Source organism: Aptenodytes patagonicus, chromosome 7 (assembly GCF_965638725.1).
Source record: "Aptenodytes patagonicus chromosome 7, bAptPat1.pri.cur, whole genome shotgun sequence".
In the NCBI taxonomy this organism is placed as follows: domain Eukaryota; kingdom Metazoa; phylum Chordata; class Aves; order Sphenisciformes; family Spheniscidae; genus Aptenodytes; species Aptenodytes patagonicus.
This window is the reverse complement of record NC_134955.1, coordinates 69,460,641-69,473,530: the sequence shown is the minus strand read 5'-3', so window position 1 is coordinate 69,473,530 and position 12,890 is coordinate 69,460,641. Positions and strand designations below refer to the sequence as shown.

General features: G+C 46.5%; 1 protein-coding gene across 1 annotated transcript; it reads right to left on the bottom strand.

The window, feature by feature from the left end:
• Positions 1 to 3,834: 3,834 nt before the first annotated feature.
• On the bottom strand, positions 3,835 to 12,665 carry CNIH1 (cornichon family member 1). The gene is made up of 5 exons (XM_076345735.1): positions 12,526 to 12,665; positions 10,581 to 10,649; positions 7,183 to 7,295; positions 5,583 to 5,726; positions 3,835 to 4,755 (listed from the first exon to the last, which is right to left on the bottom strand). The coding sequence occupies exons 1-5, from the start codon at positions 12,604 to 12,606 to the stop codon at positions 4,728 to 4,730; spliced, it is 435 nt and encodes a 144-aa protein (XP_076201850.1). The 5' UTR covers positions 12,607 to 12,665; the 3' UTR covers positions 3,835 to 4,727.
• Between the last annotated feature and the right edge of the window lie 225 nt (positions 12,666 to 12,890).

Sequence of the window (12,890 nt, the reverse complement as noted above, 5' to 3'; positions counted from 1 at the left end):
CTAGATAAAAATTACATCACTGGAGCTGTTTAAAAAACAAAAAAACAAACCTCAGCTCTAGCTTTAAACCAAAGGAAAGCCAAGCATGAAAATTTTCCTGCTGGCGTGCTCGCTGCTTATGAACTAGTAAGAACGCATTCTAAAATGTCACGGTTCCGCTCCTAGTGTGTTCAGTGATATTTGGGAACGAGACCCCTCATTCCAACAGAAGGAGGTTTTATACTGAAGATCTGTGCCAAACCAAGCAGGTGGGTTTTTATATGAATATGGTAGGAAGAGACACTATGCTGTAGCTGTGTGGGCGAGTTTCTGGCACAGCACTTCTGCATGCTAAGGCTAGAGAAAGTAAATAAACAATCAGCTGTGGGCTGGAGAGAATCTCACAGAAACATGCCTGTAACAGTCCACATCCCTCCTGTTTAACTACATCCACTCATAAAGACCAGAGAAGATGAACAGACTCCTCAAGAAAACACTTAAACTAGTTCTGTCCTATTTTGAGGAAGCAATGATCATCCACCTCAGTGCCCAGGTATCCTCTGACACCCCCTGAGGTAAGTTCTGGCTCTGGGAAGAAAGCCCGTGTCACCCAGGCCGTGCCTTTCATTGTTAGCCAGACCCCTGGAGTGGAGGAACTGTTGCCTCTGGGCTGAAGTCGCTGTGCAGTTGCTCTGAGTGTCGGCGTCCTGGCTGTCCTCCTGCCTTGTCACCATCGCCCGATTCCTTGCAGTTAAGTCTGTAAAGACTTTTTTCCCCCTAGTGCTTCAAGAAACCAGCTGGTTACCTGTCCAGTACCAGCACCACCAAGGCAGTGCTGCCGTCCTGCTCTGAGGGTCACCTTCCACAGCTGCAGCCTACGCTTCCCTGTTGCCTACGGTGACACGGATGTTTATGGTGTATTTTAATAAAGTTTCAGTAACTTTTCAAGTCAGTTGTGACATGAGACTCTACCACAGCACCGGTGGGTTTGAGTTGAAGTAGAACTCGCTGCTTTGCTAATTTCAAAATTTATAGCCTTCTCTTAACGTGTTTGAACTCAGACACTTGAACGTGTGTTTGAAGATGATTTCTACTGATAATATTTAACTAGCTCTTACTACCCTTCTCCCCTCCTAAGGCAGGCAACAGGGAACTCTTCCAGAAAGTTCCACAGCACGGACTGACTGACTCACAGAGAACAGTTTGCTCAAAACATGTGTTGTTCTGTCCCCAACACTCAAACAGAAAACCAAAAGAAGTGTCTGTGTCCCTTCAGCAGTGCTGAATCCTTGCAACGGAAGGTATTCAGGTATTAAATATATGTCAGACAGCTTTTTAAGATGGCTCAGAAGGAAACCTGCTGGCAGGGAGAAGCGTTCTTTATTTGCTCCATAATCTTTTGCCTCCCGATTGTGGAACTCCCACAACCAATTAATACCACGTCCACGCTTTGAATGCAAAGTGACCGGTACTCTAGCTAGGCGTCATACGTGCTTCTCCACATGCATCAGTTGCTTTTGCAAGGACTACTCCGGTAAAACTCAGATGCGAGGCTCACATTGCTGGGTACAGATGACAACGTTCACACCACTTAGCAGCTGGGTGGGTGCTGGTAGACGTTAACCTTTCTTTAAAAATAAAAATGCTGAAACCGGTTTCTAAACAGTATTCTCTGAAGGACTCCGCTGGGTTCTCACAGGACTTTTTAACTTCTAACGTGCACTCCTGACCTTTCTCTGCGACGTTTTGACAGTTTAAAGACCTTTGAAATGCGATTACTTAAATTCTTCAGTTCACGTGTACTTAACCACAGCGGGCAGGACAGACTCCAAAGCAGCATTTTGCTCCTGGGGTTAGCGGTGAATTCAAGTTCACCAGCAGAACTGCACTGCCAAGCTACTGCGCTGTTTTCACCTCTGAACTCCTCGGTGCAGGAATACTCATATGCACTTTCACATTAGATGCGTAAAGCCCGTCATCAACAGGACAGTGCAAGCGTTGCAAACGTTTTGCTAAGTATTCCTGGCTGAAGCCGCTCCGCAGCTGGAGGCGGGTTTCAGAAGAAGGTTTTTTTTCAGTTGAACTCAGTAAATCCTGCATTGTTTATTCTGGCACGTAGCTTGGCTTAAATTGGCCCAAGTACCAAGGGAATGAGAGATTTTTTTCTTTTTTTTTTTTGAAGGCCAAGGAGAGCTAGGGGCTATGAGCCAGGAAGTCTCATTTCGGTAACAGATTAATAAACATACAAACATACAAAAGGGTTAATTAGTTTTGCTTACGCAGGCTGAGGTCATATCTTACAGCAGTCTCTGAAGGAGCAGGAAAATAAAAACGATCCAACAGGAACAGTATTCCTGAGTTTCCAGAAAGCCTTTCAAAAATTCTTTTGCTAAAACCTCAACGTTATTATTGCATACAGACGAAAATCCTCTTGTCAACTAACAACTGGTCGAAAGGGATGGCAGAATAGGAATAAAGAGTTTTCGGTGCAGAGGGGCTCCTCGCAGAGCTCCAGAGGTGTGCGGGTGGGAACCCGTGCCTCTGCACAGAAAACAAGGGCCATGAGATGAAGCCTGCAACTGCTGCAAATGCTTTGGGACACTCAGGGGGGAAAAAAAAAAAAAAAATGAAAAATCTTGTAATACTGAATGCTTGAGCAATGAGGACCTGTGAAATTAAGTGTCAATAAATGCAAAGGAGAACCACATGTGAGAAAATCAATTTTATATACATAGAAATAAGCTGTCAGGTATCTATTATGACTTGGGAAAGAGAATTTAAGTTCTCACAGCCTGAGTTCTCATCCCCCCAGATGAGAAAAAGAGAGGAATTCAGAAGCAGAGAGCAAGCAACTGCCATTCTAAATCCCCCGGGCACCCAAATCTTGTGTGATGACAATAGTTCTGGTCTCCTCCAGCTTAGAAAAGGAACATTTGCGGAGGAGAAAGGATAATCACAAAGCTACAGAAGGACTTCCAATCAAGAAGAGATTACACAGACTTCTCCGCTTCGACAGATGACATGATGAAGGTCTACTCAATCGTGCCCAGCATAAATAAGGTGGAAAGGGGGAAATTTTCAGTATGTCTTAAAAAATAAGAGCTTAGGAGCACCAAATGAAATCCGGCAGAACTTTTAAACAAGTATTCTTTACATACTGAGCAATTCCATTGCAGAACTCACCATCTCGGCATATCTTCCATACCAGGCTATAAATGTGCTCAAAAAGCAACTGAATTAATGGAAGAAAAGCTATTCAAGGGCTGTGTAAGATGCCAAGCCTCTAGCTCAGGACATCTGTAACAGGTAGGTTTCCAAACACATTCTCCCACTATTCGGGCAGAGATATTCAATACCTGCCCTGTTTCACAATCTTTTTCCTCAGTCGCTGCCACTGCCCAACACGCCAGTACTGGAGTATCTGGATTTCTGGTCGAGCCCAGTGCAGCCATTCGTACGACTTTTATTGCATCTAACACCCGAGAGACCCAAAGCGAACAACTAAAGAGTTTATTCAAAAACGTTTTACTAGAACTGGGAAACTATTCATTTACCTGCGCTGGGGAACAATGAAAAAGATTCCTAATTATGACTCCTAAATTAAGCAGCTGTTGCAGTAACAATTTACAATGCAATACTATCGGTTTACCTGAAACATCTTCCCCCTGCCCCATCTACTATTTATCTGCAGACCCATGAAAAAAAAAAGCAGGAAATGGGAGCTTCCCTTTTCCAGACATAACTTGATTCAGTGTTCCATTTTGAAAAGGCAATGCAATTATCCATCATAAAGCAAACAGATGAATACAGCAAGGATCTGTTCAATTTGAAAACAAAACAAGGCACCAGTTAAAATACGTGTTTCTGAATTTGAGATTTTTTTTTATTATTTATTGCACTAAGGAACAGCAGGGCAGTTTCACAATCTCACTTTCTGCTTTGAAAAGCTCTGTACTATTACTCTTAAACTCGAGAGTATTTTCATCATTGGACTCGATAAATGTTGCAGGTTTGTCCATTCGTTAATAAGACAGCACAGACATTGAAAAAAAATAAAAATCATCATTTAAATTCACACCTTTGTGGACAGTTCAACTTCTCCTATCACAATGACATATGCTTGAGATTAAAGCAAGGCTAACATTCGGTGAAAATACAATAGTCTCCGAACCATGCATATACGGGGAAAGGTTAACCAGACAGAAAAAAAAATAAAATAAACCAAAAATAGAACTCCTATTTTTGCAACCGTGTCCACGAATTCATCTCTTAAGACCAACGTCGCCTACAGGTCAAACACACACAGCGCCTCCAGTCCTTCCCAAGCACTCGGCAGCTACGGCTGATTTATAGTTAGAGCGGGATACGCAAGTCCAAACGAGCCACTATGAAGCCCAGTCTAAAGAAAATCCCTAGTGTACTAAGGCTAGTCAGTAACGAATACCTACGTGAAGATTATGGCTGTTCCTTATGGAGTGCAAAGTCAAAACTTCTCAAAACCCAGTAACCGTTATATTAACTTACATGTAATTCTTTAATTTCAGTGTCCCAGTAAAATATAAGAAAACAGTCTTTCCACAAGTATAAAATGTGGAAATATTTTAAAAATAGGGGAGTCATTGTTTTCCAACGCAAATGCAATCATCAGGTTCCGTATTTGATCTTGGTAAGAGGTTCTCGTTGTAAAGAATCCGTGTTTTGTGGCTTTTGCATGCACTTAACTGGAACAAAGCTTGCTGAATGTCGTCTTAAGAGCTCACCAGAACATAAATCATGCTGGAAAATAAAACAGAAATATTAAGATGCACCATTTTGATTAGCGTTACACATTTCATTTTACAGTCGCATATTCTAAGGAACAAATCTGTGTGAGGTACATGGATCGTGACTGAAGGTTTTACACAAACACGTAAGGGGATTATAAAGCACGACACGAACTGATGCAACAACCAGCTGTCGCTACATCAAGTGACATTATAACAGGGAACCCTGCAGAAACGCGATGCCTAGGTGTCAAAAGCCTGAACTATTCCAGCTGTGTCGCAAGAAGTGCGGCGTGCCGAGAGGAAGGAGGTCCGCGCACCGGTTCCCGTGTCACACCGCCCAGAACAGACGCGAACACCAAGCAGCGAGCTGGCTTTCGGCTTGAAGGAAGAACTGGGAGGAGGAACCAGGCGGCGGCACTGGCTTTTGTGCGCCTCACCCCTTTTCACTCCTGGAGCGACTCCCCTACCCTTTGACTTCAACAAAAATCACATTTACATCAAAGTACCTACTTCAGAAATATTACTGTTCCAGCTTCTTAATGAAAACACTCGGGGGGGGGGGGGGGGGGGGCGCAGTTATTATATTAAGCTTAAAAGAAAAGCTCAGAGCTTTCAAGTCTCCAGTCATGGTATACAGATTCAAATTAGTAATTCCGACCAAATTAAGACTTGCGTTTTAAAACAGAATAAACGATGATTGTGTATTCTTTTTCAGGAATGTTGGCATTATATATATTCCTATGTTCAAACTTTCTCTTGTGCATTGAGCCCAATCAAAAAAAAAAAAAATAAAACACCAAACTGAAGATTAGATGAGAGACAGAGGAAAAAACTTACCCATATAGGTAGTAAAAAAATGATAGAAGGTAGAATGCTAATTTGCACCATCCTTCTTTCTGGCAATAGGCTAAAATATCTGCGTTCATGATGGTTGTAGGATCATACAGACCAGGGCCACTCATCACAGGTCTACTCATGTACCTGCAAGCGATGCACAGTTAGTTTTGTGGTGACGGCAATGGGAAGCATTGGTTCCTGCCCCCCACCCACCAAGTAATACCAGAACCGAGACAAGGAATCACACCCCTCGCAGCAAAGTCCGTCGGCTCCATGTAGGAGATGGCGAACTGCAAGAGCAATACGAAGCTCCAAACTAAACGAGCCTATGGAAGAGCTTTCCCAGGCGGTGCCGCGACGGCTTACCTCAGCCTTAAACATGCTGAACTCTGGCACACCAAAAGGAAACAGGACAAATTTATAAATAGGTGAAAAATGGGATTCCTCATGAAAGGGTTGGAAAAGCTGGAGAGGAGACCAACATATAACCCTATGTGACCTACAGCCTCCACTCATCAATACAACGCATGCTGGCTACCATGCTGAAGGATACTCGTACAGGTCAACGCAAAACGATCCCAAAATTGTCGTTTAACACAGGCTACTGCCCCTCTACTCTGCTCTGGTGAGACCCCACCTGCAGCACTGCGTCCAGCTCTGGAGCCCTCAGCGTAAGAAAGACACGGACCTGTTGGAGCGGGTCCAGAGGAGGGCCACGAAAATGATCAGGGGGATGGAACACCTCTCCTGTGAAGAAAGGCTGAGAGAGTTGGGGTTGTTCAGCCTGGAGAAGAGAAGGCTCCGGGGACACCTTCTTGCAGCCTGTCAGTACTTAAAGGGGGCTTATAAAAGATGGCGGCAGACTTTTTAGCAGGGCCTGTTGCGACAGGACAAGGGGGAATGGCTTTAAACTAAAGGGGGGTAGATTCAGACTAGATCTAAGGAAGAAATTGTTTACGCTGAGGGTGGTGAAGCCCTGGCCCAGGTTGCCCAGAGAGGTGGTGGATGCCCCATCCCTGGAAACATTCCAGGTCAGGTTGGACGGGGCTCTGAGCACCCTGATCTAGTTGAAGATGTCCCTGCCCACGGCAGGGGGGTTGGACTAGATGGCCTTGAGAGGTCCCTTCCAACCCAAACCATTCTGTGATTCTATAAAAGAAAGAGTCCTACCTCCTCCTCACGCCGGGACTAGCACAGATACAGCCAGGCAGTGAAAGCTGTTTTGCTGGGTTACGTTTCAACCAGACCAGCTCCCTCCTGCAGCTCCCTGAGCAGGACTAATACCAGCACGAGGAGAGGTGGTGCCCATGTCTTAGTGGTAGGAGGAAAGCGGGATTGCCACTTCTACTGGCAATCCACACTGTGAATCTGCAGTACTAGTACACCTTCCACATGTCAGCTACCTTTAACATACACATACACACACATAACTCGATTCTTGCATAGCACAGGAGAACAACAAATAAAAAACTTCCTCAGCGTCGTATCAGAAAACACCTTCATTTGCCAAAGACACAGAACACTTAACAGGAAGCACTGCAACGGGAGAACGAGTTAACAATTAACGTGAGTACGGAGATACCAGACTCGTCGATATTACCTCCAAATATGATAAGCCAACAAAGGCATATTGAGACCCAGTGTAAGCCACTCTGCTGCACAGAGAAACATAACACAGAAGAATGCATGGATGAGGTACTCTGGAAGTACAAGCTGGAAAAGAAAAATACGAGTTAGAAGTTTCGACTACTCAAAGCAAAACGTGTGGTGTTTAATCTATTTTGGAGGTAAGCTATTGTTTAAAAAATATTATTAAAAACCAACACTAATAAGAACAAGACTGCAGAGAAAGTGAAAACAGCAACCAGCAGTACGTGCCTTGCTGTCTTCACATGATATTCATGAACCAAGAAGAAAAATTTATAAAATTAAATGCTCAGATCAGTAGTTTTTTTATTGCTTCTATTAAATTAAGTGTACTGTTAACAGATTCCACGCTTTATACGTGACCTTTGTAACAGAAGAGAGAGCATCGAGATATTTCTGCTCAGGCAACAGAGAAATATCAGTAGGAAATGCGCTCCACATAATGGTTTATAGGCAAAAAGATGTTTTGTGCTTTCCTATTTTACAGCTTCGTTTTGCTATTCACACGTACATAATTTTTCAAATTCAAACTACTGCCAAAACGTAATATCCTGGGCGAAGCTTTATCACAGCAAATCAGCAGTCACGTTGTGATGCACATCGGTCTGCAGAGACGAGCGCTGTGCCGCCTGCAGCGCAGGAGGGCACGACAGCAGCTATGCACGCGCAGTTCGGGGCGCATTAGCCAGCTTCGTTCTCCTTCACAAGTACCTAATACGCATGCTTTATAGCATCATGCTTTCCAGCAGAAGCCCACGGAGCTAATTATCAGTTACTATGAAGTCACAGGAAGCATGAAATGCCAGGTAGTATTAGTGTCATTAATAGGAGTAATATGGAGAGATACATAGATTTAAACGCATGCGAAGAGCCAGCAAAATCTCACGCCCACCACAAGAGTTAAACTTTCTAAAACGAGTCACCCCAAAGTGATGTCATTTACTCCTTTACCGCACAATTCAGAAAGAAGCAAATCTGCAAGCTTGTCGCTTCTCAACTCGGGACCGCTAAAACATCTCCTCATGAAAAATACTCCATTTCTACCTGAGGATTTAAATTGTCAATGTATATGTGCACGCATACACACCACGCGCTCCGCCCCTCTTTTTTTGTGTGATGTGACTAACGTTGCATAGGGCGACTACGCCGAAGTTGCAGTGTTTTATAATTTTTTTCACTCTCTCTAAGCAGACACTTCTTTTAAACCTCATCTCCCTAGAAATCTAAAAACTACCAACAAGCAGACACTCTCACCACCTACTTTGCTACAACGTTCTGCTGCTCTAAAAGGAGAATATCAAACAAAGCAAACTCGCATCAACATCAACAAAAATAAGCTGTCATACGTGACATCTGTCAAGTATTTTTGTCCAGATCCTTCTTCGTATACTTACCATTTACAACTTGGCCGTTATTTATAGTAGAACAGCAGCAACAACCACCGCCCTATCCAAAACGCAGCGCATTTGGCAGCCCGCTGAGACAGATTTACCAGGTCTGAAAATCTGTAATTTGTTTAACTACACATCGCAAAAGGCCTTTTTCTTTATCTTGTTTATTACACCCTACTCCCACACCAGAATACCTGTCTCTTTCAAGTCTACCACACTTTATCCTCCCTGGTTGTCCTAAAAGGAAATTAACTACAGCATATCCTACCGTGATACTTATCACAGAAGCGAGGGAGGAAGAAATGTCGTTGCTGAGAAGAGATACTACTATAATAGGAGCAGGGAAGGGAAGGCACCAACAGCGTACTGAGCAGTTACTATTTCAGGCTAATCTTTCTACTGAGGTGTCTCGATTCCTTCCAGGATTTTTGGTTCTTTGAACAGGGAAACAACACCAGTGCACTTGCCCAGCAGCATTTACCGGATCCCTTCAAGAGCCTGGATCTTAACTGCACTTTTAGTGGCCAATCTACTTTCACAAGAACAGCAAATATTAAGTTATTTAATATTTTCAATTCACAAAGCTATCGTATCAATAAATGCTACATGCACGTGGGTTAACAGAAGGTTAATATTCGCGTTAAACATGCGCATTATAATACTTCAAAGGTTGCGATAAGATCATAATGCATAGATGTAATGAGAATTTGCCTTCCCCATACGGTAGCAGAAATGACTGTAAAACAGACCAAGCAAGGGAAACTGTTAGATGCACAGCTATCCGAGCAGCAAACCTCACTCGCTGAGATGCAATCCTCTGCCTATCACCTCTTCTCCTCCCCGCCCGTTCTCACGCTGCAATGCTTGCCGTCAATTTATGTGCCGTATGTCTAACATGCGGTGTCCCGTGTGTCCCCCCCCCCAAAGCTACTGCAAATTCATTTGTCATTTGCATCATTTACTTAGCTCTTCAAAACACCATAAAGCTACAGGCCAGGCCACACCGCTGTGCTGCCCCTACATTCTACCTCAGCCTGGGCACACCAAGCCAAAGTAAACACCGTGAGAAATGCACAAAGAAACTCCTGCACCAAACTCGATGCTCTTTAACAAGTATCCCTTTTGTCATTGGCCTGTTACAGATGCAAGCAAATAGTTTGTCTCAAAGTCTTTTCACAAACCAAGGAGTGTCAGAGTTGCATCCGAGAGGACACCAAGATTACACCCCTGATCCTGGAACATAAAACAAAGAAGTGAAGATAACGCCTGTCACATTACGCCCCCCTAAATCCTCAAACAAGAGCAGAATTTACTTGGTCGATGCTTAAAAAGAACAACTGGTCTCCTACAATCTCAGAGTTCAATAAATCTTGCTTGAAAAGTACTATTTATTTCTGTCTGAAGTTACTTCAGCTAATCGATAGGACACCTATCACGGGCATGTAACAGTTTTCCCCACTTCACTGGGTAAGCAAGCAGAGTTGTTTTGCACAAAACATGGAAATCCATGAAGTTATCAACCCCAACAAACAAATAACGAGCAGATGAACAGGCACGCTGAACGAAACAGCTCAATAGTATTACAAACGTTCCTAACAAAATGGAAGTGGCGGTAAAAACGTTAAACCAAAAAGCAGTACACACCTTCAATGCAATTTTGACTCTTTTAATCTTTTTGACCTTTTCAACTGTCTTTGTGCCGAAAACGTAGAAAGCAGATTGAAAGAATGTTAGTACGACAGCTGACAAGATCACCAGCAGATTAACAACAGTCAGAATATTCACGTTGAAAGTAAAGAAGCAGACAAAGATTTTTCCCTAGAACTTCTGTCGAACAGCTAGGTTTTGTCCACCCAGGTGCAATTCTATTGCCTAGTTTGAGTGTATCAAGATAACATCAAAACCAATCATTTTACACACATTTCTTAAAAAAAAAAAAAATGTTTAGCATGCAACTTACAGGATTGAGCGTATTACATTGGTCTATGGGATTCTTGTAATCGGTCTTCAGTTCATCAAATGCTATAATCTAGGAAAAAAATTGAAACAGTTGTGAATCTTCAGTCCAGGAGCCACAAGGTATTTTATCCATGAAAAGTAACATTTTGGTACAGAGCCAGAACGCCCAAGTGCTGCCACCGCGTTCGGGAACGTAACTTCTCCCGAGTACGTCCTCACGTCATAAACCCGCAGGTAAGACACATCTGAAGTAGGTTATACAAACAAGAAAGCAGAAGATACTCCAGGCATTCACAGACCTCTGCCCCTGCCCACGCTCTGCCTTTTGACCTCCCCGGGAGCCACGAATTTCCAGCGTCCCCTTGGGCAGTTTTTAACCCCGCTCGCTGTGCGCCGACCCCGACCGTCACAAGCGACTCTCTCGGTTGCCAGCAGGAACCCGAACGCAGGGTTCGTTATTCAAGAAAAAGCAACAGCAATCTTAAAAGCAGCCAAACGTCTTGTCTCGTTGTCGAAGTAAATGCTGACCCCCGCACACATCCATAAAATACACTCGACCTTTTCATGCCATGAAAATCAGACAAAGATGCGGCATGAAATACAACAACAGCCACTTCTGCAGAACAAGCGCCATGCCCAACGTTAAGAAAGTCTTAAGACAGACCAACTTGTTACCAGTATGAGGTTCGCTTCTGTTCAGTGTAGGCCCCCACACGTTTACAGGACAGGGCTTATGTTAGGACAGAACAGTTTTTGTTAAGGACAACTACGAGGCTTGAAACAGCGCCAAGAACAACATCCCCCCTCACGTCCTCTCCTAGAGCGGTATCTCACAGCCCATCCAAGGTAGGTTCCTGGCTCTCCCTCTGTCAGGTTTGAGACAGAAAAATCTCCAAAAAAAAAAAAAGAAAAATTAAAAAAAAAAAAAAAATCAAAAAATTAAGTCTTCTTATAAAGCGTGAGAAGAACGCAACACTTAACTCATCATTTCTGTTCAAGAAGCAGCCAAACGTGACTTCAGACTAAAACGTTTTCAACCGCTATTTTAAAGAGACTGCGCCCATTTACAGTACATCCACTTTATTAAACGGTGTCTTGTGTCGGCACTCGAAGGTTCGTTTTACCCCCAGCCAAACGCTGCCACATCTCCACCTCCTCAAGAGAGCGACGAAGGCTGGGGACCAGCTGCCATCCCTCAGCCTCCACCGCCGCTCTGCCAGCCCGGCCCCGGCCCCTGCCCCGGGAAGGCGGCGCAGCGCCTCACCGGGCCAGCCGCTTCGGAGATGCCGCCGGGCGCCCCGCCAGCCTCCAGGCAGCGAGGGGGAGCCCCCCAGGAGCCTCCAGCCCTCGCGCTGCGGCTATTGCCCTTTGGGGGCTTTTTTTTTTGGGGGGGGGGGGGGGGCTCCCTCACGGGAGACCCCCGCAACGCGTTCACGGCCAGGCAGGACAGCCCGCCGCCCTTCCCCGGGCGGCCCGGCTGCGGTTTCACGTTCGGTTTCGGCCGGCCTCGGCGCCCGCCGCTCCCTAAGGCGGCCTCGGCCGTGCCTCTTCCCCCACCCCGAAAAACGCCTTCCCCTTGCTGCCGTCCGCTGAGGGCCGGGCCGGGGTGGGGTGGGGTGGGGTGGGGTGGGGTGGGGTGGGGGACAGCCGCGCCCCGGTGGCGCCGGTCGGTCTTTAAACTGCCCCGGGACCGAGACAAAGAGCGGGAAAACGCGCCCCGCCGCAAGAGCGGCAACCAGGGCCGCCCCTTCGGGCGGCGGGCGGACGGGCACCCCCCGGCCCGGGCCGCCCGCCTCCGCGGGAGAGAGGGCGGGGGAGCGCCCAGGGCCTCCACCCACCCCGGCCCGGCGACCGTCCCCTCGGCCCGGGCGGCGGGGCGGGACGCGGGACACCCGCCGCCCCTCAGGCCGCGCGGGAGGGACGGCGCTAACGGCCGCCGCACTCACGTGCCAGATGGCGAAGAAGATGAGGGCGGCGGTGAGCAGCAGCGCCAGCATGTAACAGAAGGCGGCGAACGTGAAGGCCATGGCGGCGGGGCCGGGCGAGCCGCGGCGGGCCGGGAGCGGCGCGGGGAATGCCGGGCGCGATCATTCACCGCCGGGACGGGCGCGCAGCCGCCGCCCCGCCCCGCCCCGCGGCGGGCGCCCCCTGCCGGGACCCGCCGGCACCGCCGCCAGGACGCGGGACGCCATTTCCTCGGGGGGGGGGTAGCGGGTGTCGTTTCCCTCCCGCCTCGGTGCCTGCAGCGAAACCCGCCGCGAAGGCCGGGGGGACCTGCGGGGGGTGAGAAATAGGGCACGGAAATATACCT

Coding starts and splice junctions, on each gene's coding strand:
- CNIH1 (XM_076345735.1), bottom strand. CDS start 12,606: ATGGCCTTCACGTTCGCCGCCTTCTGTTACATGCTGGCGCTGCTGCTC. Junction 5,727..7,182: donor TTGGCTTATCATATTTGGAG/GTAATATCGACG, acceptor CATCGCTTGCAG/GTACATGAGTAGACCTGTGA. Junction 4,756..5,582: donor TTTTTTTACTACCTATATGG/GTAAGTTTTTTC, acceptor TTTATTTTCCAG/CATGATTTATGTTCTGGTGA.